This window comes from Grammomys surdaster, unplaced genomic scaffold (genome assembly GCF_004785775.1).
Source record: "Grammomys surdaster isolate TR1022 unplaced genomic scaffold, NIH_TR_1.0 193, whole genome shotgun sequence".
In the NCBI taxonomy this organism is placed as follows: domain Eukaryota; kingdom Metazoa; phylum Chordata; class Mammalia; order Rodentia; family Muridae; genus Grammomys; species Grammomys surdaster.
In genome coordinates this window covers 8,933,810-8,956,955 of record NW_021604638.1, presented here as the reverse complement: position 1 = coordinate 8,956,955, position 23,146 = coordinate 8,933,810, and the positions used below count along the sequence as shown (strand labels likewise).

General features: G+C 49.3%; 1 protein-coding gene across 10 annotated transcripts in view; it reads right to left on the bottom strand.

Annotated features, from left to right (window-relative positions):
- The window catches only part of Zmynd8 (zinc finger MYND-type containing 8), a 101,037-nt gene extending 84,485 nt beyond the window's left edge, over positions 1 to 16,552 (bottom strand). For 7 of the 10 annotated variants that reach the window (XM_028769634.1, XM_028769643.1, XM_028769637.1 and 4 more), the window contains exons 1-3: positions 16,477 to 16,552; positions 15,602 to 15,832; positions 6,703 to 6,773 (exon numbers count right to left, since the gene is read on the bottom strand). In XM_028769634.1, coding sequence (XP_028625467.1) covers positions 6,703 to 6,773; positions 15,602 to 15,615 — 85 coding nt within the window. In that variant the 5' untranslated portion in view covers positions 15,616 to 15,832; positions 16,477 to 16,552. Of the gene's footprint in view, positions 1 to 6,702; positions 6,774 to 14,363; positions 14,561 to 15,170; positions 15,224 to 15,601; positions 15,833 to 16,476 lie in introns of those variants that run through there. The other 3 variants (XM_028769640.1, XM_028769638.1, XM_028769639.1) reach the window with 3 other exon arrangements.
- Between the last annotated feature and the right edge of the window lie 6,594 nt (positions 16,553 to 23,146).

Sequence of the window (23,146 nt, the reverse complement as noted above, 5' to 3'; positions counted from 1 at the left end):
GACAACTGACCACTCTCCAGCCAGTTCCCTTCTGTTCCTGTCCAAACAGTTCTGACAGACTTCTGCGACTCATAAAAGAGAGAACCCACAAAGGACACACACTCAGCGGTGGTGGCACAGGGGGCGGCACACGTGTGCCTCTCTTCCTCTCTCTCTTCAAGTTAATTAATTACTTATCTTTTGGGGACTGAAATTCTGAGCATAGAGAACCACAAGAAAAGTGGCCTAAAGGGACGATTAGTGTTCAAAGCCCGGATCACCACACTGGGGAACTCTGAGATAACTGGGGTTGAAAGACAGGTAAGGCTTGTCCCCAACAGATCACAAATGTCATAGCTTGGCCACAACAGACTTCAACTCTATGAACCTCAGTGCCCCGGGTCAAAGCTCAGGCTGTAAAATATGAATGACACTCAGGTGACTGAGTCAGGGGAGTGTCCTGATGCTGCTTGTTGTAATCCCAGCCCTTGGGAACAGAAGGCAGGAAGATCCAGAGTTCAAGGCCAACCTTCACTATACAGTAAATTCAAGGTTAGCTTGGCAACCATCTTGTAAGGCAAGTTCAAGCCTTGTGTGGGAACCAAGGCTTTAATACCAGCACTTGGGAGGTAATTCAAGGCCAGTCTGATCTCCAGAGACCCTGCCTCAAAATAATAACAAATATAATTAATAATAATAAGGAGATGGCTCAGCAGTTAAGAGCACATACTGCTCTTGCTGAGGAACCCAAGTTCAATCTGTAACACTCACCGGGGCTGGTGAGATGGCTCAGTGGTTAAAAGCACTGACTGCTCTTCCAGAGGTCCTGAGTTCAAATCCCAGCAACCACATGGTGGCTCACAACCATCTGTAATGAGATCTGATGCCCTCTTATGGGGTGTCTGAAGACAGCTACCGTGTACTTACATACAGTAAATAAATAAAACCTTTGGGCCAGAGCGAGAGAGCAGGGCCAGGGCCAGAGGGGGAAAAAAAAAAAAAGAATGTTGGAACTTTCTATTAAAAAAAAAATCCACAACTGTCCCCCAACTCCAGAGAAGATCTGAAACCCTCTCCTGGCCTCACGGGCACCCACATTCACTTGCTCATGCCAAACAGACATCCATATAATTTAAAAGAAATAAATATCTTAAGAGAAAGATGCCCTGAAAATAGCAGCAGTCCCCTCTCCACAAGGAGGGCCACCAAAGGGCTGGCAGAAAGTTCCTTAGAAACAAGAGGGCCTCTCCCCTCAGAGTCTGAGCAATGCCCGGGGTCACTAATTGCTCTGAGCAGGGAACAGGCCAGCAGGTAAGCAGGCTGACCCACTGTAATGGAGGAACACCTGCACGCACAGACATTTCCTGGTTCCCAGTCAACCCCGGGCAGCACTATACAGCTTACCAAGCTGCAGGACAGTATACACACCTACCTCCACAACCTCTTCTTGGAGCAAGAGCAAATACAACCAGGAAGAACTCCCTGATCTCCAAATCCATCTGATCATGGCTGGCATTTGGGGGCCCTCTCATGTTCACACACCTTTCTGAGCAACTCATGTGAACAAAACTCATCTGAATTCTCCCTTCCCATTTAGGGAAAACTCAGCTATAAAACATAACTCAGCTCTCTCTGTCAAGGGGCAAACAGGAACCAAGAAGTCTGGCTGTCTGGCCTGGTTTAAAACTCTATACAGTTGGCAGCTGTGTAGAGGGCTTACTCCACATCACTGAGACATATGTGGTAGCAGAAACCTTGCAATCCCAGCACTTGGGAGGTAGAGACAGGAAGATCAGGCACTCAAGGTCACCTTCACCTGCATAACAAGTTGGAAGGCAACTTGGGATCTGTGAGACGCCACTCAAAAAAAAAAAATATATATATATATATCTAAGTTCTGGGGTCAGTGGATAAAGCACTCACACCAAAAGGTAGGCAATCTGTAAAAAGCACCATGTAAAAAACAGACAGATGCAGGAATATGGGTATATAACCCCAGATCATGGGAGAGTGAAGACAGGGAGACACTCACCAGGGGCTTGATGGTCAGACAGTCTAGCCAAAATGGCCAGCAGCTCCAGGTTCAGTCATCCCATGTCTCAAAAACTGAGGTGGAGAGCAAGAGAAGGATCTCCAAAGTTACCTCAACAAGCCACACTTAGTCAAGCACAAGTGCACAGGCACACGCACACACACACACACACACACACACTGTGCACGCCATATTACCTTGCTCTTAGATGGGGGGGTGGAGCACACTTGGAGATCAAGGTCCTTCCAGAGAAAATGGTGTGCCCTTGAAGAGCAACAGGCAGAAGAGCACAAGATAGCAATGGTAACAATGACAGAGCGTCCCAGAGAGTCAGAGATAGTCAATTATCTTTTGCTTTAAATCTATGTGTGTGTGGGTACCTGAGTGTGTGTATAACACACGCATGCATGCCTCATCAGAAAGGTATTGGATCCCCTGCAGCTGAAGCCACAGGCAGCTGTGAGCCATGGGTGCTGGAACCAAACTCAGGTCCTCTGGAAGAGCAGCAACCATGGACCTTGACCACTGAGCCATCTCTCCATTCCCCATAGTCTACTGAGTGTACACTTGAGTTAGCAGTCTTCACTGTCTACTACAGATCAGCCTAAAAATACTCCAAAGCAGTTTACAAAAGGCAAGCCTGAGGAGCCAGCTCCCCCTGTATTGGGATGGACGAGCTAGGGAAAGCACATGGCCCACATACTGATGGAAAGGACCTAAGGGCCAGTGACCGTGCTCAGCGTGTAAAAGTGCTTGCCACCAAAACTGAAGATGTGAATTTGATCCCAGGGTACCACATGGTATAAAGAACCAACTCCAGCAGCTGCCTTCTGATCTCTACATGTGTACAACTAACTGCACACTCATGTGCATGTGTACATATGCACACAAAACTCCAAAATAAGTAGGTATTTTGGGAGACAAGTACACGAACTAACTCATGGTTAGCCACCACAGACACAGAAAGGCATGTGTAAAAAACAACAACAAAAAATCCTCACAGACAAAAGCACTCCGAGTACACACATCTTCTGTTAATAACTTAGAAAACCTAGAAGCAGACGACCCAGCTTCAGCACACATACCCAGTACACCTGGATCTTAGTTTCTAGTATCACTGTCCCAAAAAGGGCCTGAAGCAGAACATGAAGACGACAAAGCCAGAACATGAACAGTCATAAAGAGACACAGGCCTTGAAGACAAGTTGGCCCAGGGATACTCAGAGCCAACACTGCTGGAGTGCTCCCAGCAGGCCAGTGGAATCAATCCATACATAGTAAGTAACAATGGAAAAACCCCAAGAGCACAGGAATGATCCCTGGGTCCACCATTACATAGGAGAACAATAAACCACATAGGGAGGGGTCTGAGGAGAAGGCCCAGCAATTAAGAGCATTGGTTCTTCCAGAGAGGACCTGGGTTCAATTCTTAGCACCCATATGACTCACAACCACCTACAACCTCAGTTCCAGGGTATCCAACACCCTCTTCTGGTCTCTGTGGGTACCAGACACGCACAGGGTACACAGGCAAAACACCCATACATAGAAAATTTAACAAACAAATAAAATAAATAAATAAACCTTTTGTTGGGGGGAGGAGACAGACAGACACAGGGAAACATCATCTCCACGGTACAGAATTCTAATGCTGTCACTCTGTCCTGGAGGAGGAGGCACACAGAAGACAGAGGAGGCTGCTCCTGGGATGTGGCTCAGTGATCTCCTTTCAAAGAAGGTACTTTGGGGACGGAGCACTCGCTGCCTAGCTAGCATTAACAAGCTCCAGGTCTCATCCCCCAGCACCACATAACCCTAGCATGGTGGATACGCCTGTAAGCCCAGCACTTATGCAGATTACCTTTAACTATACAGCAAGTTAGAGGCCAGCATGAGCTACCATGAGCCTCTGTTCACACACACACACACACACACACACACACTCACACACACACACACACACACTCACATACCTTTTTTTTTTTCTTAAAGAGTACAATTTGGAAAATGTCATGGTCAACAAAAAACAAAGGTCTGAGAAAGAAGGAGACAGTGTCACGCAGTGTCATGTAGTATCATGCAGTGTCATGTATTATCACAAGAGCATTCCAGAGAAAGGGGGCCTTTCCCATGAAAACTGGGGAAGTCTGAATCCAGTGTGGGCTTTATGAATTCAAAACATCTAGATATGCCAAGGAGGCCAGAAACAGGAGGGGTGGAGGGGGGTTGGGTGAAATAGTATTCTTGAAATCTAAAACTCTCAAAATGAGCTCACTTTAAAACCAGAACTCAAAAGGGGAGACCGGCTCCCTCAGAACCAGCAGCCACCAAAAGCCTTTCTATCGACATCTGTGTTGAATCTGTGTGATCCAGAGCAGGCTGCCAGGACTCAGGACAGCATGTTCCAGAAAGACAGAGGAACAAACTCCCAAGGACAAACAGAAGGACGCGGGGAGCGAAGCCGGGAAGGTGAGCGGGAGTCACAGGGGAATGGAGAGGCAGGTCCCAGTGACAAGAGGGAAGCAGAAGGATGTGACAAGGTGGGTGGGGGGAACTAGAATCTTGGGAAGATAAACATGAGTGAAGAGGGTGCCTGTGTATGCATGCGGCGAGGCCACACGTTTGGAGGCACAAGGACAACCTCAGGCCTGATCCCTCAGGTACTGTCTGTCTGTCTGTCTGTCCACTGTACTTTCCCAGAGAAGGTCTCACACTGAGATTAGGGACTCAAGGCAGGATTTTTACATAAGTTCTGGAGATTACCTCAGACCCTCAGCAAGCACTATACCACCTGAACCATTCCCTCAACTCTATAGAATGGTCCTCAGTGTCCTGGGAAAGTCTCCCAGAGCTGGTAAGCAGACAGAGGGGAAACAGCATTTGATTATGAACTAGACACTCCTTGGTATGTAATGACAGAAAAGGTCTCCACAGTGGGCAAGACAGGCAGGTCCCAAGTTGGTGGCCTATGACTGTGGTCCTCCTCGAAGAGGTTTTACTCTGCCTTCTGAGGAGAGTCCAGGAATGAGGAAGTCTTAACAAGTCCTCCTGTCCCCACTCACCACCCATTAGAGACTCAGGTGTCCTCACTTGCCATGTCCCACTTCAGAAGGGGATTAGATAGGCCCAACACTAAAAACCTTCTGATGTCCCACAGGCCTTCAAACATACTAGTATCATTATCCCAGACAGCCTTAAGTGGGAGGAGCCTGAGATAGCAAGTAATTCCACACCCACGTTAACAAATAATAAAAGAGCCAGGCACGGAATGGCAGTACACACCTTTAACTCCAGTACTCAGGAGTCAGAGGCAGGTGGATTCCTGTGAGTTCAAAACCAACAGGATCTACAGAGTAAGTTCTAAGCCAGCCAGAGCTGTGTCGAAAGACTCTGTGTCTCCAAAAAGAAAAAGAAAGGGAAATAAACAGAAGACAGACAGACAGACAGACAGACAGACAGACAGACAGACATGAAGACCCAACACCACCCGGGTCCTCTTTATGGACTCTCCCTCATCCTTTCTACCCTGTCCTGTGTCACCAGGACACGTGTCCCATCAGTGGATCCTGATCACAGCAGCAGGGCTTGGCTTCAAAGGACTGCCTCAGTCCTGATCAACTGTCTGAAAGACTCTGGCGGAAGGCCACACCCTGCTCCAGCTCCTGGGGTTCCTCACCACTTGGAACAATGAAACTCAGATGACCTGTACATTCTGGGACAGCTGAGGCAGGAGATAGAGCAATAAACCTTGACTCTTCCCCCTCCTCCTTTCTCTTCTTCCTCTTCTTCTTCCTCCTCCTCCCTACTCTCAGCCAGCTCTGTGTGACCACCTGACCCTTAGCTTGACCCAAATAATAGACTGTCTTTTCTTTCTTTTCTTTCTTTTTTTAAAGCCCCAGAATGCTCTCTTTTCTTTCAGGTGCCTCTAGGAAGTGCTATTTTATGACATCCTGGCCAGATGAGAGCCTCCTCCTGGAAGGATCTGCAACAACCCTTCCTGCAGCCCCTCCTACCTCTCAGACACAGCCTGGAGCTGCAGCAAAAGAACAGACCAGCGCAGAACAGTCATTAGGCTATTGTGGCAAATACAGTCCTCCAAAGGGCTGCTGTTAAAAGAGCCCAAGGCACAAGCAAATACTCCCCTTGGGGTGCCCCACAAACTCTCACTGAGCAGCAAGCCAGGCCCAGGCTACTGCAGGCTCCCCAAAACAGAATAAACAGAGATGACACCATAGTTTGCTCCCAATGCAGGCACTGGTCTCCTCACTCCCTTGTAATTGTGAATCAAAGCCACCATTTACCAATGAAGCTGGCCCACCCCACTGACTGCCCAGAGGCCTGCTGTTACAATCAGGAAGCCTGCCACAGCTGCACACCTCAGTGGCGTCTGCAGAAAGCATATTTAGACTCCTGTAACAATCGCTCTGGGGAGAGGCAGGCAGGCAGGCAGGCAGCCCCAGACACACACCCAAAATTTACCACAGGGTAATGCCGGGCAAGTCAGCACACCTACACAGGCACAGCAGGGAAGGAGGACTGAACCATGTCTCCAGAAATTAGGTTCATCCATCAAAAGACCCTACAGAGTCAGGGCTAGGCGGCACAGAGAGCCGTGTCTCACCTCTCTCCAACAACAAAAGAAATCCCCCTCTCCTGGAGGTCGGAGTAGATCATCTGAGATTTTTACTCACCTTTGGAGCGAGTAGAGATATCCATTCCCTCCACCACCTCCTGCTCAGTTTTTATTTCCTCTTCAGCCAAGCTGAAATAGAACAGATTATGTATGTTTAGGTAGGCTGCAAATGGTCGCCTCTGTGGGGGCAGCTGCCAGGGAGCCAGAGAGCAAAAAACTGCCTTCTCTCAAGGCCATCCTGATGGGAAGGGGGGAGGGGACACACCTGATTTCAACCCAGTGTAAAGATGCCAAAGGACTTCTTTAAAATACCAGAATACTAAAAATATGTTTTTAAAAAGTCAAATTAATATTTCAGTTGTCATACCTAACTCATTAAGAGACTGTGAGGAACATGTCTTTAGTTTAGAAACTCAAGTACAACCTACCAGCTTCAATCCTAAAGAACCCAGCCTTCAAATTAGCAAGTCTCTCATTGCTAACACCAGGGAGCCAGGAAGGTAGGTTAGACAAGCCTTTCACAGGTATCTAGGATTCTACCAGTAGTTCCCAGGCCTCCCCCCAATCCTGAGCCTAACAGCTCCCCAATGAGTCAGGAACATGGAGGGGGGGCGGGGGAGACATACCGGTTAAATTACAAAGTAGAAAAACATGGTCAGATTCTAGCAGCCTTTATCACAGGAATCAGGACCCTGGGGTCTCTGGGCAGTCTCAACCCCATCAGGCATGGCTTCCTTCTGAACTGTGACTAATTACACTCCAGCACAGACAGTGGAATGAGGAAGAATTATTTAAAGGACACAGGCTGAGTGGAAAGCTGGGCTAAGAAAGGAGAAAGGCAGGCCCCCTTAGCTAGGAAGGTCTGTCTGTCATCCAGAACCTTCTCTACCTCCCTGCTGGAGCACAGGTTCAACAGAGCAGGCCCTGACAACCTAACAACTTCACAAGCCAAGCAGAAGAAGAGGCAGATCTGCTGTTATAGACGGGTACTAGAATGTTTCAGGCACTCCACGATGCTGCTCTGGTGAGATGCTAAGCAGTCACTGTAGGTGCCATCCCAGCAGATCATGGGTCAGCAAGAAGAAAATGGTTGCACCGCCAATTGCTGTGGCTGGAATTTTCCATTGGGAAGGCTCGAAGGCAAGAGAGGAAAACAGCTGAGAAGACTGTGCTGTCTGTGTCCCGAGCTCTGTGTCAAAAAGGTAGCCTGGAGCCTGGAAGCTCAGGGCTAGATGGAGTCCTGTTTGGGAGAGCTCCAGGTGTGTAGGGGAGGACAAAATTCAAGACAGGAACTAGGCAGAAAAAGAAAAGATTACTGCACACAACAGGAGCTGAGAGTCCTCTGACTTTAACTAGTCCCAAGAGAGAAGAGAGAGGGAGGTAGTTTGGGTCTGAATTTGAATATTAACACTTAGCATTCTAACAAAGAGCCTAGGTAACAATTTCATTTAGTCTGCACCTGTAGAGAGACCAATGTCACAAATCACCAAAGAGATACTGACACACTGTCACAGGTGATCCGTCTCGAAAGAAGCCTGCTTGCCAGACCTGAGCACGTCACCAACATGGAACAATCCAGGGGGGTGTGTGGAAGATGTACCTTCTTTCTACTCCAGCTTCAGGGGAAGAGCGACTCCTACTCAGAAACACTGCCTGAACCGCCCGCTCACTGCTCATCAGCCTGGGCGCTGCTGGAAGGGCGGCTCTTGCAGCCAGGGATGGGGTACATGGTTACTTCAAAAGCACAGCCCATAACCTTGCTCTTCCTAGCAACTGAAATTCTGTTCCCCTCTCTAGCATGAGGGAGGCATGAGAAATGGATCCCGCCCGTATTTTGAACGAGTGATAGGGTAAAATGTTCATTTGTGGCCCAACTGAAAAAGTACCAGTGGGGAAAGAAACAATTATGAATCTCAGAGCACGCGCACGCGCGCGCACACACACACACACGCACACACACACACACACACAAAACTGAAAACCCACTTGAAGCATTTCTGCTGTGAGGAAACAGTCAAAGGTGTATTGATTAAGCAGGAGGACCATGCTGAAGGGAACAATTCCATGGCTTGTGAGAGCACAGAGGGACTGACTACTTCAGGCAGGAATGCAGCTGAGAAGCTACAAAATGCAAAGTAGTTTCAGGGTGGCTGCTGAGTTTAAGATAATCAATTCTGAAACAGAAGTGTGGGGGGGGGAGCTGTTTCATCTTCCCAAGCATCACAGCGATACCCACAGTCACCTGATTTTAGCAACTGCACCACCAATTTTTGAGCCTAGAATCTTCCATCAACACTGAGAACACTGAGGAAAAGCATCTTTTTCACACAACAGCAAGCCACCCCTTCCAAGGCTCCCACCATCTGTGCAAGTACATGCAGGCACACATACAACACACATGCACACACACATGCAGGCACGGACAACTGCACAACTTCTATCGGACTAAATTGACAATTGCAGTGTCTGAATTTAAGAGAGAGAGAGAGAGAGAGAGAGAGAGAGAGAGAGAGAGAGAGAGAGAGGAAAGAACACTTAGTTTACAAAAGCAAAGACCAAAATTCAAAACTAGTCATTTCAAATAGCCACATCTGAGGGCCTTCCCTTTGCCCACACTCCAATCTCGGCTTTCTTTTTCTTCTATTTGTTGTTGTTGTTATTGGTCAGGGTTAAGCCCCTGAGTGTGTTACTGGAAAAGAAGAACTAAAAATAATCATCCCAAAGGTGTGGATGAGAGAGAGTTGTATCTTTCTAAATGCCCCCACAGATCTTGGGCAATTTAGTTTAAGAGCTGTTTGGAGATTGTGGGGTGGAAGTAGGGGGCTGGCAGCCAAATAACAATCTTTAGAAAGAAAACTGCAGCTGGAGAAAATACTTTGAACTTTTGCCATTAACACATTAAAAGTCTTAGCAGATGCAGGAACCCCCCCCCCATGTCATTTGTCACATGGCCCTCCCTCTGCCCCCGGCTGGCTGCTAGGATCCAACAACCCTGAGCATTTCCATCCACAAAGGAACAAGTCCCATTTCCAAACTGACATTTCTGTTTTGTAAAGGTCTGATAGGGTGAACGGACACATATAGAACAGAATGAAATAAACCAAGAGGGAAAAAAAAATTACCAACTAGTTGCATACACTGTATACGCACGACCCTCAGGACTTAGCCTCATAGTTACCCACCGCACTTGCTGGGGGGATCCACAGACTGCTACATTTCAGGCACCGGAAAGAAGAACCAGCACCTGCAAAGGCAATCAAGTCCAGTCCATCTCTTCCCCTTGCCCAAAAAGAAGACTCCCACATAACTCATTCCCTGAGCAAGAAATCTGGGCTTCTAAACCTACACGCACTGGGGAGAGAAAAAAAAAAGGAGCAATTAAAAGTTGCATATGCACTCCACACGCCTGTCCTTCCAGGAAGCCTTAACCCTTCTGATTATTAATTCTGAGGACTCGGGGATGGTCCGTTTCCCAGGCATCTCACCCCTTCAACACTTCCAAAGGAGAGAGAGAAAAGGAAAAGCCTAGCTATTTGACAGGGTGTTAGGGGAGAACCTGAATGGATAGACAATAGGCAGATCCTTCTTTTCCCAAGTGCCCTTACTGCTTGACTTTTACAACAATCTGTAAGCCAGCTAGAACACAGAACCAGCATGTACAAGACCTTGCTGCCCTAGTCAAAAAAACATCACACAGCAATTCAGGAAATCATGCACCAGTCCCAGGCGCTTCTCCTAGGTTTTACATTCATTCAAAAGACCAAAAGGGTCCAGACTGTAAGAAATACTTAATACCCAAGGCACAGCATCACCCCCCCTCCACTGTCACAACCGTCAGCATCAAAATGTAAAGGGGGGGGGGACCAAACCAAACCAAAACCAAGCATGCTCCTCTAAATCTGCAAATAAATTCCTTTAATTGGGGGAGGGGGGCGGTTAGCAAAGCGTCTTCGGCAATCACTCACCTAAAACGGGCAGTCATCGGAGCTAAGCTATTTATGCAGGATTCTTAAAATGGCGGCTGGCAACAGTGCCTCATTCCTGTATTGAACTAAAATGGTAGCAGTGTGTTCAATACCTGAGCTCATGTTTAAGGAGCCCTGCTAGCTCCAAAGCCGCCTTCATAAACATCAGAACTAGGAAACGCTCCACCAAAGGACACCAACAATCCAACGTTTGAAGAATAAAAAAAGAAGGAAGGGAAAAAAAAAAAAAAACAACAAACTGCAGTCAGTGGCAAGGAGACTTAGTGAAGTCACAGGTTCCTAAAGAAAAGCCTTCCCTTTCAGGCATCCAGCCTTCCTCGGGAGACTGTGCTGGGGCCCCCTTACCCTGCACTGAGGTGAGTGGAAGGTTAGGAATTACGCGGCCCCCTGGCATAATGTGCAGACAGACAGGTGTCTCTGCAACGCAGATCTGTCCTAGAGAGCAGGCTGCAGCGGGAGGAAGCTCGCGTGCCCTTCTGAGTCCAGAGCTGAACAGCTCGACATCACTTCTCCAGGTGAAAAAGAAATCTCCCAGAACAGCAGGCATCTAAGACGCAAAGCTACAGGGCTGCACCTCTGTCTGAGGCCAGGGTGAAAACGTAAAGACTGTGAGCATAAAATCTGCTACCACCAAAGAACAGCAGCCACTCCTGAGGCCGGGGGATCATCAAGGACAGACCCTCAGTCTACAGAGGACTAACCCAAGCCCATGGAAGACTCTCACAAATGAGGTTTCCGTCCACCTCCCCCCACAGACCCCAGGAGGTAACAATGCATTTTGTAAAAGCCCCCTTCACAGGCCGAACTATTAATAATAGCCTCATGGTGGCCAATGTCATTGACTGCTAAGGTCTCTGAGCTTCAGAATTCCTCTAGCACTGGGAGCAGGGAGTTTCAAGGTGACGGCTTTTCAGCTCCTAGGGAGAAAAGAGGGCACCATGCCCAAGGCTGAGCCGGGCAAGGCCCAGCCGCTGGCTGGGAGCCGGCCTGCAGGTAGGTGATCCGGGTAGGAAGGGCCGGCCTGGCAGCATGCTAGCTGCAGAGCTGGCAGGGCCTCCCTGTTTGTCTGGAAGGAGAGCTGAACCCGAGCGAGCGGGGGAAGGGCGGCCGGAGCCCAGCCACCTGAGGCCAAGGGTAACTCCTGAGTTGCTTTTGCATTTGAAGAACAACCATGAAGGCTTCTAAACCCACCACTGCCTGTTTTACATCTGAGCCATGGAGAGGGACCCCTTGAATGTGTCTTTCTCCTCAGGGTCAACCAGAGGCAAAGAGATCCAAGGGCTGGCAAACGGGTGCCTCTGTCAGGGGAGCCAGAAGGGGAAAGAAAGCAAACAGAAACAAAAGAGATCACACATTTGACTAGGTTGGACTTCCCAAACATAGCCTGCCTCCAGAGTTACCACTAGTACCCAGCTTTCTAAAATATGACCACACACACACACTCACACACAAACACACACACACACACCTTTTCTTTAAGACCTGATGCTGCACTGGCTGTCTGGAGACAGCTACTGTTTTTATCCCTAATTTTTAATCCAAGGGACCTCGTGCTTTCTTTCTGACTCAAATCTTTGAGCGTCGTCGATTATAAAAGTGACCAGACTTGGCTGCAACATTTCTACAATGTTCTCGCTCTGCAATTAGAAAAAAAACCCGAAGAAAGTTTACTGAGTGACTATATGTAATTAATTCCTAGTTAAGACTGAGCACTGGGCCGTTTTCTGGAGCTAATAAAAGCAGTTGCTCCCCTCCCCTACATGAGGGCCACTTCATCTCCCGAGCAGAATGGGGCACCCATCTAAGAAGGTCTTAAACGGGAGAGAGGGTGGGGAGAAGGCTGAGAGATGAGAGGGAGGGAGTCACTGAAGGAGAGGGAGAGGAGAGAGGGAGAAGGGGGTGGGGTGGGGAGAGGAGCGAGTGGGAGGGGGGCTGGAGGGTGAGAGGGAGGGAGAGTGGGATGGAGGGAGAGAGAAGGGGGAAGGGGAGAGAGAGGAGAGAGAAAGAGAAGGAGGGGAAGGGAGAGGGAGGGGCAGGGGGAGGGAGAGGGAGAGGGAGAGGGAGAGGGAGAGGGAGAGGGAGAGGGAGAGAGAGAGAGAGAGAGAGAGAGATCAAAAGCACCAGTGTCTGTATCTGTTCCTTTGCAGCTGTGACTCCTCTTTGGGGACCAAGGAGGCAGGAGGAAAAAGGAAGACAGCCCATCAGTTTGTTTTCGCCTCTGCAATTTGCACAAGTGGTGAACCTTCCACCTTGATGAGGAAAAGCAAGGTGGGGGATGGGGGAGTCCTAGGGATGGAACGCAGAAGAAACCTCAGCTTGGCCACCTGGTTGTCCTAAAAGGAACAACAACAACAACAAATAGTAGAAATTTCCAGAAGTCCTATACTCAGGCCACTGCAAATGCCAGTCTTTTAACCTTTCCCCTAAATCTACTGGTTTAAGAGTACAGGAAGAAAAGGGAACCCCGTCAGGTTAGTCTGTGGGCCAGCACTGAGATCTCGCCCAATCCAACTGCAATGCAGACTTTTTTTCCTAAATTCCCTCTTTAGTAACTGGAAAAGAATGCAACTTCGAAAGCAATTAACTTTTTACCAACCCAGGCATGGTAGTGGCCACGAGGAAAAGCAGCCAGCTTGAGCCGGGGCTGGGGAATTGGCTGGGGTTCACACTCACAAACAGAACCTGCCTTCCCAAACCTGTAGGAGCCATTTTAATCCGAGCTTCTAGAGGACAAACGCTTTGCCCTCAAGTTTCCTTTCAGCCCAAGAAGTTACGCAAAGGGCTGAGGGAGGCAAACAAGGAGGCTGGTGATTAGCCACTGGTTCTGCAGAGGCCTCAAGAAACTGGGTTTGTAATTTCCATTTACAGCAAGGAGACAAGAATAAAGAGAGTAGCGGAACTTGTGTGAGGCTGAGCCACTGCTTAAAGAACGTTATAGTCCATCTGTGTGACTCCCAGACGCTGGCCTGCCCCACACAGACTGCCCAGTTGATAATTTAGTCTGTCTCTCTTTACTAATTTTTTCAATTGATGTCAAAGGTCCAGTTGCTTGAACACTAAAAAAGAGAGTAGAGAGTCTGTGAAGTTGGCCTAGGATAGCCACTGCGCACAGAGCGATTCCATGCCAGCCTGGCTGGGTCTCAAAGCAGGAAATATGCGGTGAGCTTCCAGGTGGACCCTGAAGGTGAGGGTTTTAAAATTCTAGTTGCAGCCTCAGAAGTAGGACAAATGCAAAGCCAACATGCACAGAGAGGTGTAAAGCAGACCGCCAGGGAGGTAAAGCCCATATCTAGTGGTCAGTGAGTCCTAAGCCAAACCTAGTTTGGGAGTGGATAGGCTTCTGCACTAGATATAAACACTGTAAAACTTACACATGAAAACACAAGGCGCACACACAGGCTCATGCCCCGTGTGTAGGCTCTGGAACCCCTAAGAACAGTTTTGCTCACATGTCACAAGCAGATCACCTACCCAGAGTTCAGAAGAGCCAAACACAATTCAAGGTCTGGCTGCAAGTCACAAATGAACCCAGTAATTCCTCCTCCCAGCTGAGGGTAAACAGGAAGTGAGATCTTCAGTCCTTAACTGCAGATTAGCAGGAACAACAGTGGATTCAAGCCATCACCTAAACTCAAGACACTCTAGAAACACACACACACCCATTACCACAGACCCCAGAGGGTCACCAAACTCTTGATACACGCTCACAGAAGAGATGGATTACTTTACTTACCCAACACACGTTCAGACAACCGTCTCACTTTTCCCCAGTTAGGAGGAGGAGAAGACAGGCTGGCAGATTTGGGACTTGATCAAAAAGGAAAAATTTTTTTTTTTTGGTAAACAGTTACATGGTATTATTAAAAACACACACCACCATCACCACCACAACAACACAACCCAGCAACTGGATATGGGATGCTGTCATGAGCCTCAGGTGTGATCCATGTCTCAGTGCTGCATGACAGAGGACAGAAGATGATATAATGTTTTAAAGGGGGGGGGGGAGGATAAAAGAAACATTAGCCCATGGAAAATCATGCAGGACTGTAAAGCTAAAGGAGTCAGAGTCCTCACTGATCTTTCTTTTCCCCCTGCAGGATGTTATTCAAAATCTCTCCCCATCCCCACTCCCACCCCACCCCCCCAGGCACCATGCCTACTCCAGAAAACTCCCTCAGAGGCTAGGAAACACTTTCAGAACCATTTGCTGGCTGTAGGCTGACTTGAAGAACACTCTGTACCAAGCTAAGTCGGGGGAGGGGGGGAGAAAAGGCTGAACAATGTTGTTACAAGTGCGAAGCTCTGGAGGAGAAGAGAAGACAGTCCACACACCACCACCCACCTAGGCCCAGGACCCAGCCTGGGCTCCCTGAGTCCTGCTCTTGCTCAGGCCTGGGTTCTGTTGCAAACACGCATCCTCTCTTGTCAGAATTTAGCCCAGCCTTTCCCAGAATCTCTCTGGAGAAGCAGGCTTGCTTGCTCTGCTATCTGCCACAGGCAGTCCTGAACTGTGCTGGGAGAAGACCTTCTGGCTTACCTTCCATTTTCTTCCCCCAGCAGGCATGTGACACACAGCAGACAACAGTGCGGGGGGAGGACTGTTCAGAGAGAGAGGGAGAGAGGGGGAGAGGAAGGGAGGAAAAAAAAAAATAAAAGGAGGGGGGATAATAGCTTCTCTTTTGGCATACCAGGATCTAGCTTCAAACTATTCCAGAAATTCTTTGTCCTGGTCAGAATAAAGGTGTTCCAGGCCCTCACCAGTCTGTAAAATCAGGCTATGGCTAATGGCTACTTAGCCATGTGACCCAAAAAGGAAAAAAAAAAATCTCTCTAAACAGTCCCAAGTTACCCTAAGTGCTCTGGGGGGGTGAGTGTGGTAGAGCCAGGCTACAGAGAAATCACACTGCTAGCCCACGACTCGGATGACTGAGAGGGAGGGGGAAAAGATGGTTAAAAAGCCGAGCTTACCTCTGTGGATGCATTGTTAACTGTGTAATGTCAATACTTATAAAACATGGAGGACAGGCTCCTAGTTCTCACAGAAAAAGGGTTTGGCACTTCGGCTGATGATCTGGCCGCCTAATAAAAGCTCATCCCCGATTGGCTGCCCCGGCAAATCGGAGTGTAAAGCCGCCGCGGATTGGCTGAAACACTTCCTGAGCGATTATCTTTGTGAGGCTCGGGTGAGCAAGAGCCATCCTGTGCATAGAAAAAGACAGGCTAAGCTAGGCCTTTTGCAGGAAGAAAAACTTGGGAAAGGGGCCTCCACAAGCACTTCTCCCACCCCCTGGCTAGATTCTCCAGTCCAGGCAAACCCGTGCAGCCAGCCTGACCTGCTCCAGCAAAGCCTGAGGCCAGCATGCCACTGGGAAGAGCCCTTTTGGGGTGGGCTGGACGACTCAACCACACCTGCCCCCACACAGAAGTCCTTTTCTAAGCAGGCGATCAGGCCGTTTTATAGAACAAGCCAGCTTGAGTGGCTCTCAAAGGAGAAAGTCGAGCTTAGGGGTGGAGAGCCCCCGGGGAGACAGGAGCAATGGGGACAAAGCCAGATGCAGGCCTCTGAGGGGCTGAGGGGGGAAGAGGCAACCCAAGGGAGGCCCCCAACAAATCGGCAAGGGGCTCCCAGGTTCCTGAGAGCTGAGAGGTAGCGCTGCTGTGGGGAGAAGTGGTCAAGTTTGCCTAGTCATGGTCAGAGTGCCTGTTGGAAAAAGCAGGCCCACAGAGCCATTTGCAAAGCTGGGAGACCTATAACCTCTCACCACCCTCCTCAGTCAGTCCTCAAAGAAAAACCCAAAAGGTCTCTGTCAAGATGGCAAGGGAGGGACCCTCTCCAGGCTTACCCTAAGAAAAGCCAAATGCTGTTGCTAGCAGGCCACATGCCTCCATTTAAGACTTCCCTTCCCTGCTCCCTCCCCCACCGATGAGGCCTGCTAAACCTGTCAGTTAAACAAAAATCTGACTTCCGTATTAGTCTGTGATGCCTTCAGCTTCCTGCCTGTTAACCCTCTCTCGGACTCTGGGCCTTGCTGGGAAAAACTAGGCCCTGAGATTGCAGAAAAGGCCTGTGGAAAAATACCAGCTGCAGCTCTCTGGGCAGATGCAGAAAGAGAGAGGGAGCTAGCTAACTGCTGTCTCGCCTCTGCTTCCCCAGGAGGCGTGGACCTTCTGAATCCAGGGCATTACAGGCAGTGCCTCAGTCTGAGAAGCCATTTAAATCCAGAGGGACAGAGAAAGATGTCAAACCGGGCCAGGAAACAAGAACCTCCATTATAGTCAGGCCTACACACCCACAGGTTGGCCCTTTCTGCCACAATCGCCCCTGTATGTGTGTTCTGGGGGGAACTGGGCCCTGTTTGGTGGGCAGACAAATCCCCTGGGCTTCCTAAGGGTTCCTGCTTCAGTTTACTTCCACAGAGAACTGCTTCTTCTCGTCCCCTAAGGCAGATGGAAGGGCGATTTCACACACACAGCCGCACATTGGCCATCCCCCTACTCCCCCCCATCTCTGGCTGTGCTCCCCAGTAAAATATTAACTAGTTTCTCAGACCTGCTTAGAATTCTGCCCGATGGTCCTGGGTGGGAGACCAGTGCCTGACTCCTTCCTAAAAGCTGCCATTTGTAGAAAAGGCACAGAGAAGAATCCAAGACTGTCCAAGGCTCTCTCCTAATCTTCAGTTATTTTTTTTTAAACAACATCCTTAATTAACAAGATTTAAAAAAAAAAAACAGACGCTAAATAAACACCTTTCTTCAAGGGCTGGGAGCTGATGCAGCCAGACACCAGGAGGTGGACCCAGAAAGCAATAAAGTCCCCCTCAGCTACTGAAATTAGGACTCATTCCTGCCTCCCCCAGCGTTTCCTCAAAGGAATTGAAGAGCTGAGCTGAAGGCTTGCTCTCCCTGCCCCCCAAGGACAACAGACGCCCAGCAGGCCAGCATGCACTCTCCCAGGCTGGGGATCTGCTCCCTAGACCCAGTCAGGAATCTAAACACACACTACTGCAGGGCAAACTCTGGCTTTGGAAAGGAGACAGGATTTTGTTGTTTTAACCATCTGAGGCAGATAGCAGCGGGGACATCTCTGGAGCCACTAGGCCTGACAAAGGCACTCAGAACAACAGGCCTGGCTTCACCCAAAGGGAGGGGTCAGCTCTTACTGGGGAGGGAAACCTTACTGGGACCAAATGGGGAACCAGAGGCCTAATTCTGGCACCCTCTCCTCTCCTATTCATGTGACTTCAGACTCTACCATCAGCCATTAACAAATATAGCTTGGGGGAGGGGGCTGCAACACATGGAGTTGCTCGTGGATCTCACGGACACCTAAATTCACGACTGGACAAGGGGAATACATACACAGCAGGGGAGCGCCTGGATACTCCCAGGTTAAAGCTTGTTGTGTAAGCACAACACATTCCCGATGGCTCTCCCTTCTCCCTCCCTCCCTCCCTCTCTCCCAGGCTCTGATCACTTGAACTGTTTTCTAGGGCAAAGAGCAGGAAGCCGCCGGCATGTGCCGGTGACCTATGGGGCAGCTTTGTTTGAGGAATGCTGCTGCCATTCAGCCTTGTCGGAGGTTATCTGGGAAATGTAACTGGGCTGGAGACAAGAGACAAAGGTAGGCTGCAGACAGGGATTCTGGGAAGAACACAGATTGAGGAGGAAGCCGGAGGTCCGCCTACCAACCAACCGAGGCTGATCCGGTGCTTAATGGAATGTGGCTGACTGGCGAGAAACAGGACTGCTTCTCAAAGCCTGGGCTCAAGGGCCGCATCGGTGTTGCTCAGAGGCTAAGTTCATCAGGGTAGGGATGGCTTACACCTTGAACTGGGCCCAGAGAAGCGATGTGCAACACTCAAGGTTACACAGCAGATGCCTGTGATCTGACGTCCACCCCAGTAGTAACCCTGGATTGCTGTGCCTCTGGAGACAGCCACCGGAGTGAGGCCAGACCCAGGCCAATTTCTCCCTTTATCAGCAATGTCGAGCCCTTTATCTTCCTCTTAAGCAGTCCACCCTTAGGTGGTCTTCGCATTGAGGCACAGAGCTGCGGGACAGCGGATTCGATTGATACCTCCTGTTACGGATGAGGCCGGGGAAGCCCCTTTCCTGTCCAAACCTCCGGCTAGATTAATTACCACCTCGAAGGATGCTTTTTATAATTCTTAAAATCGTGCATCCCAACAGATGCAATTTTGTCTCCCCCCACAATGTAAGTGACAAATGGAGACTTCTGGGCTGTCACAGAGAAGAGCTGGCTGCTGACATCCAGAGAATAGAAACCAAAGATACAGTAAAAACACTGCAGGTTGGGCCCCCAGCACTGCCAGGAATTTTGAGACCCAGAATGTACATTGTACTGAGGTTGGGAGTCCGAGGCAATGGGAGTGAAGGAGAGAAGAAGAAAAAGAAAAAAAGCCTAACCATAAAGCTTTGCACAGAAAAGCAGAATCAAGCCTAAACAAGTAGACTCCTCAATGATATTAATAAATAATGAGCTAATAAAATTACATTAAAACATGTCTCTTTTGCTAGACATGGAGGTGCAGGCCTATAATCCCAGCTACTGGGTGGAAAGAGGGAGGGAGGGAGGGACTGTGTTAGGAGGATGGAAAGTTCAAGGCTAGCCTTGAGCTTCTCTGAGGGTGAGATCAAGGCCAGCCTGGACAACTTAGTGAGAATTTGTCTCAGAATAAAACGTAAGAAGAAGCTTACGCACGTAGCTCAGTTCTGTGCCCCTTACAAGGTCAGAATCTGGTTCTCCGGAAGCCATGCAGTGTCAAGGAGAGGAAGGGCTGGTCCAGCTTCCCCCCCCCAACCCCCTGCGCCTCACTTACCAGAGGCCAGGCCTCCCTGAGATGGTTCTCAAAGCCTCTGGCCAGCAGCCAGGCGGCAGCAGGAGGAGCTGCTTCTGCAAGCTGCATCCCAAGATAGCTTAGGCAGCGACAAGGAAACAGGCGCCCTGGACTTATCTGCCTTGGGCAAGCAGGCAAGCAGCAGGCTTTCTGTCTGACTTGAAATGAGGGGGACTGAGGCAGGGATGGGGCTTAAAATATCTTGGTTTTGTGTTGTTTGTTTGGCTAATTAGAACCCGAGCCAACCTGGGGAACAGTGACAGCAGGGCCCACCTTTAAGGATGAAACTGACAGCATTCTGTTACAGCCACAAAGAGGCAGACAAAACTTGTGCCTCCTTAGGACAAGATGCCGGCTCTGGGAGGAGTGTGCGCATGCGTGTGTGCATGCGTGTGTGTGTGTGTGTGTGTGTGTGTGTGTGTGTGTGTGCATGCGTGTGTGTGCGTGTATGCATGGTTTTACCTCTTTCTTGAAGGGGTTGGCAGAATTAGATCAGTGGCAGGAGGGAAAATAGGAAGGGTTGGGGCAAAGGGCAGGTGGTCAGATGAACAGCCTGTGCCCCATCAGGCAGATGGTCAATAGCACAGGGTGTGTGTGTGTATGTGTGTGTGTGTGTGTGTGTGAGAGAGAGAGAGAGAGAGAGAGAGAGAGAGAGAGGGAGAGGGACAGAGACAGAGAGGGGGGAGGGAGAGAGGGAGAGGGAAGGGGAGGGGGAGGGGGAGAGGGAGACACAGACAGGGTCAAAACAAAGTCAGAAGGAAGGCGAGGCAGTATTACCCAAACCTGCTTTTCTGCAGTCCCTGTTGCTTGGCTGGTTGTCTCTCCCTCCCTCCCACTAGACCATCGGCTTTCAATGGAGGAAAGCATTTCCCTCCCAAAGGACATGTGGTAATCTCTGAAGAGGTTCCGGGTTGCCACAGCTAGGAGCTGAGGGTGCAGATGTTCCAGGTGTCTAATAAGGAGAGGCTAGGGATACGTGTCCCACAATGTAGTGCACAGGACAGCGAAGCAGCCAGGTCAGTGTCAGCTGGACTGCAGCTGGGAATCCAATGCTTATCCAGATGCTTCTCTCAGAGCCCTTCACCATGGTGCCCTAAACAGAACCCAGTGCTGGTCCTGGATTAGCGAAACTCTATAAACCGTCATCTAACGGGTTTAACAGACAGACCACAAGAGAGGGCACCCCGCACTTGGGAGAGGCAAAGCTTTGTGAGTTCTAGGCTATACTGGTCTACATAGCAAGTTCCAGGATACCCAGGGCTACATAGAGACCCTGTCTCTAAGATAGATAGATAGATAGATAGATAGATAGATAGATAGATAGACAGATAGGTGATAGATAGCCATAGTCTCCTACTGAAACCTTTGCTCCTGTCCTTGCAGATGCTGAGAACACAGCACACACAACCCAGGAGATCAGCAATCCTTGCCCCAGTCCTGTCCCTCCTCAAAGCCCATCCACGATTGCCACCATGCCTGACCACCCATTCCCTCAAGCTCCGTGACTGCCCCCAGCTCCTTCCCCGCCTCACTCTCCGCTCCACAAGCCCATCTGTTCTGTCCACCTGCTAGCACATCCAGCCCCTCCTCTGGCCTTTGCACTTGGTCTCCAGCTATGCTTTGTACCCCCACCCCCACCCCACTCCTCCACCTCCCACCCCCAACCCCAGTCCATCTCTCTGCTTCCCCAATCCGCCTAACACTCCTCCTCTGGTCCTCAACATATCCGGCTGTTCCTTCCGGCTTCAGAAAGGACTCCTCCAAACCCTAGTGTGATGGAGTGTGTGTGTCTGTAATTCCTTCATCAGGGAGGCTGAATTCAAAGCCAGCCTGGGCTACATAGGAAGCTCCCATCTCCAAAACCCAAAGACGCAGCTCAGTGGTTGGAACAGGCCATGGGCTCCCCATCACCAGCACAGCAAAAATAAAAAGAACAGATTCCCCGCAGAGAGATCAAGGTCTGCCTCTCAGCCCCGGCTCAGCCAGGGCCCCCATTTCTCTTGCATTGTTCACCTTTTCCTTTCTTCCCCACATCAAGAGGCAGAGCGGTGTAGCGGTTGGGTGTGCGGCTGCGAGCACCAGACTGACTGGTGTGAATCCCAGCAGCTTCTCTCACCAGCTGCAAGGTCTAGCCCAGGGTCTACAATCCTCTGGGCCCAGTCTTCCTCATCTACACAAGGGATCGGTCATACACCCACCTAAACACACTGCAGCCCTGCAGCTGAGGCACAAAGCCAGCCCACATCCAGTTTCCTAGCCTGCTGGGCTCAACCTCTTTTCTTTCCGTTTTCTTTTTTCTTTCTTTTGTGACAGGGTTTCTCTCTGTGTAGCCTTAGCTATTCTGGAACTCACTCTGTAGACCAGGCTGGCCTTGAATTCAGAAGTCCACTTGCTGAAATTAAAAGTGTGCCCGTCCACCAGCTCAATCTCAAAACTTCCCCTCAGGCCAGCAGGTAAAGGCCCTTGCCATAACCTGACAACAACCTCCTTTGTGTTCCCAGGATCACATGATGGATGGAGAAAACAGATTCATAAAAGCTGTCCTCTGCACTCATGCATGCATGTGCATAAACACACACACTTAAAAAATAAAATCGGGGGGCTGGTGAGATGGTTAGTCAAGAACACCGACTGCTCTTCTAGAGGTCATGAGTTCAAATCCCAGCAACCACATGGTGGCTTACAACCATCTACAATGAGATCTGATGCCCTCATATGGGTGTCTGAAGACAGCTACAGTGTACTTACATATAATAAATAAATAAATAAATAAATAAATAAATAAATCTTAAAAAAATAAAAAATAAAAATAAAAATAAATAAAATCGGGGCTGGAAAGATGGCTCAGCAGTTAAGAATACTGGTTGCTATTCCAGAGGACCCAGGTTCAATTCTCAGTACCCACACGGCAGCTCAAAACCCTCTGTAACTCCAATACCAGGGCATCAGACATCCGACACTCTCACATAAGCATCCAAAACATCAATGCACATGAAAGAAAAATAAACAAAAATTTTAAAAAATAATAATAAAATCATACCAAAAAAAAAAACCCACTTTTTGAACGTCCCAAGAGATGCTCAGCATCTAAGGGGGGTGCTCAGCCGCCAAAATTGGGGTCCTGAGTTTGATCCCCAGGACCCATATGGTGTAAAGAGAGAAGCACACCAGTTGCTTTAGGCTGTCCTCTGACCTCTAGACAGAAGCCTTGGCCCTACACACATTCACACAAAAAGAAGTAAGAAAATATAGGTTTTCAAACGTTTTGGTTTACTGGGAGGTGACAAGATGGGTGGATAAAGTCACCTGCCATCAAGCCTGCCAAGCTGAGTTCAGTCCTCAGGACCTACATGGTGAAACGCAAGTCAGACTCCTGTAAGCTGGGCTGTTCTGTACGATGCACACACAAAGGCTCTCACACACACAATGTAAAGAAAGATGCAATTTAAAATCTGCTATGGAGCCGGGCAGTGGTGGCGCACACCTTTAATCCCAGCACTTGGGAGGCAGGGGCAGGCGGATCTCTGAATTCGAGGCCAGCCTGATCTACAGAGTGAGTTCCAGGACAACCAGGGCTACACAGAGAAACCCTGTCTCGAAAAAAGAAAGAAAGAAAGAAAGAAAGAAAGAAAGAAAGAAAGAAAGAAAGAAAGAA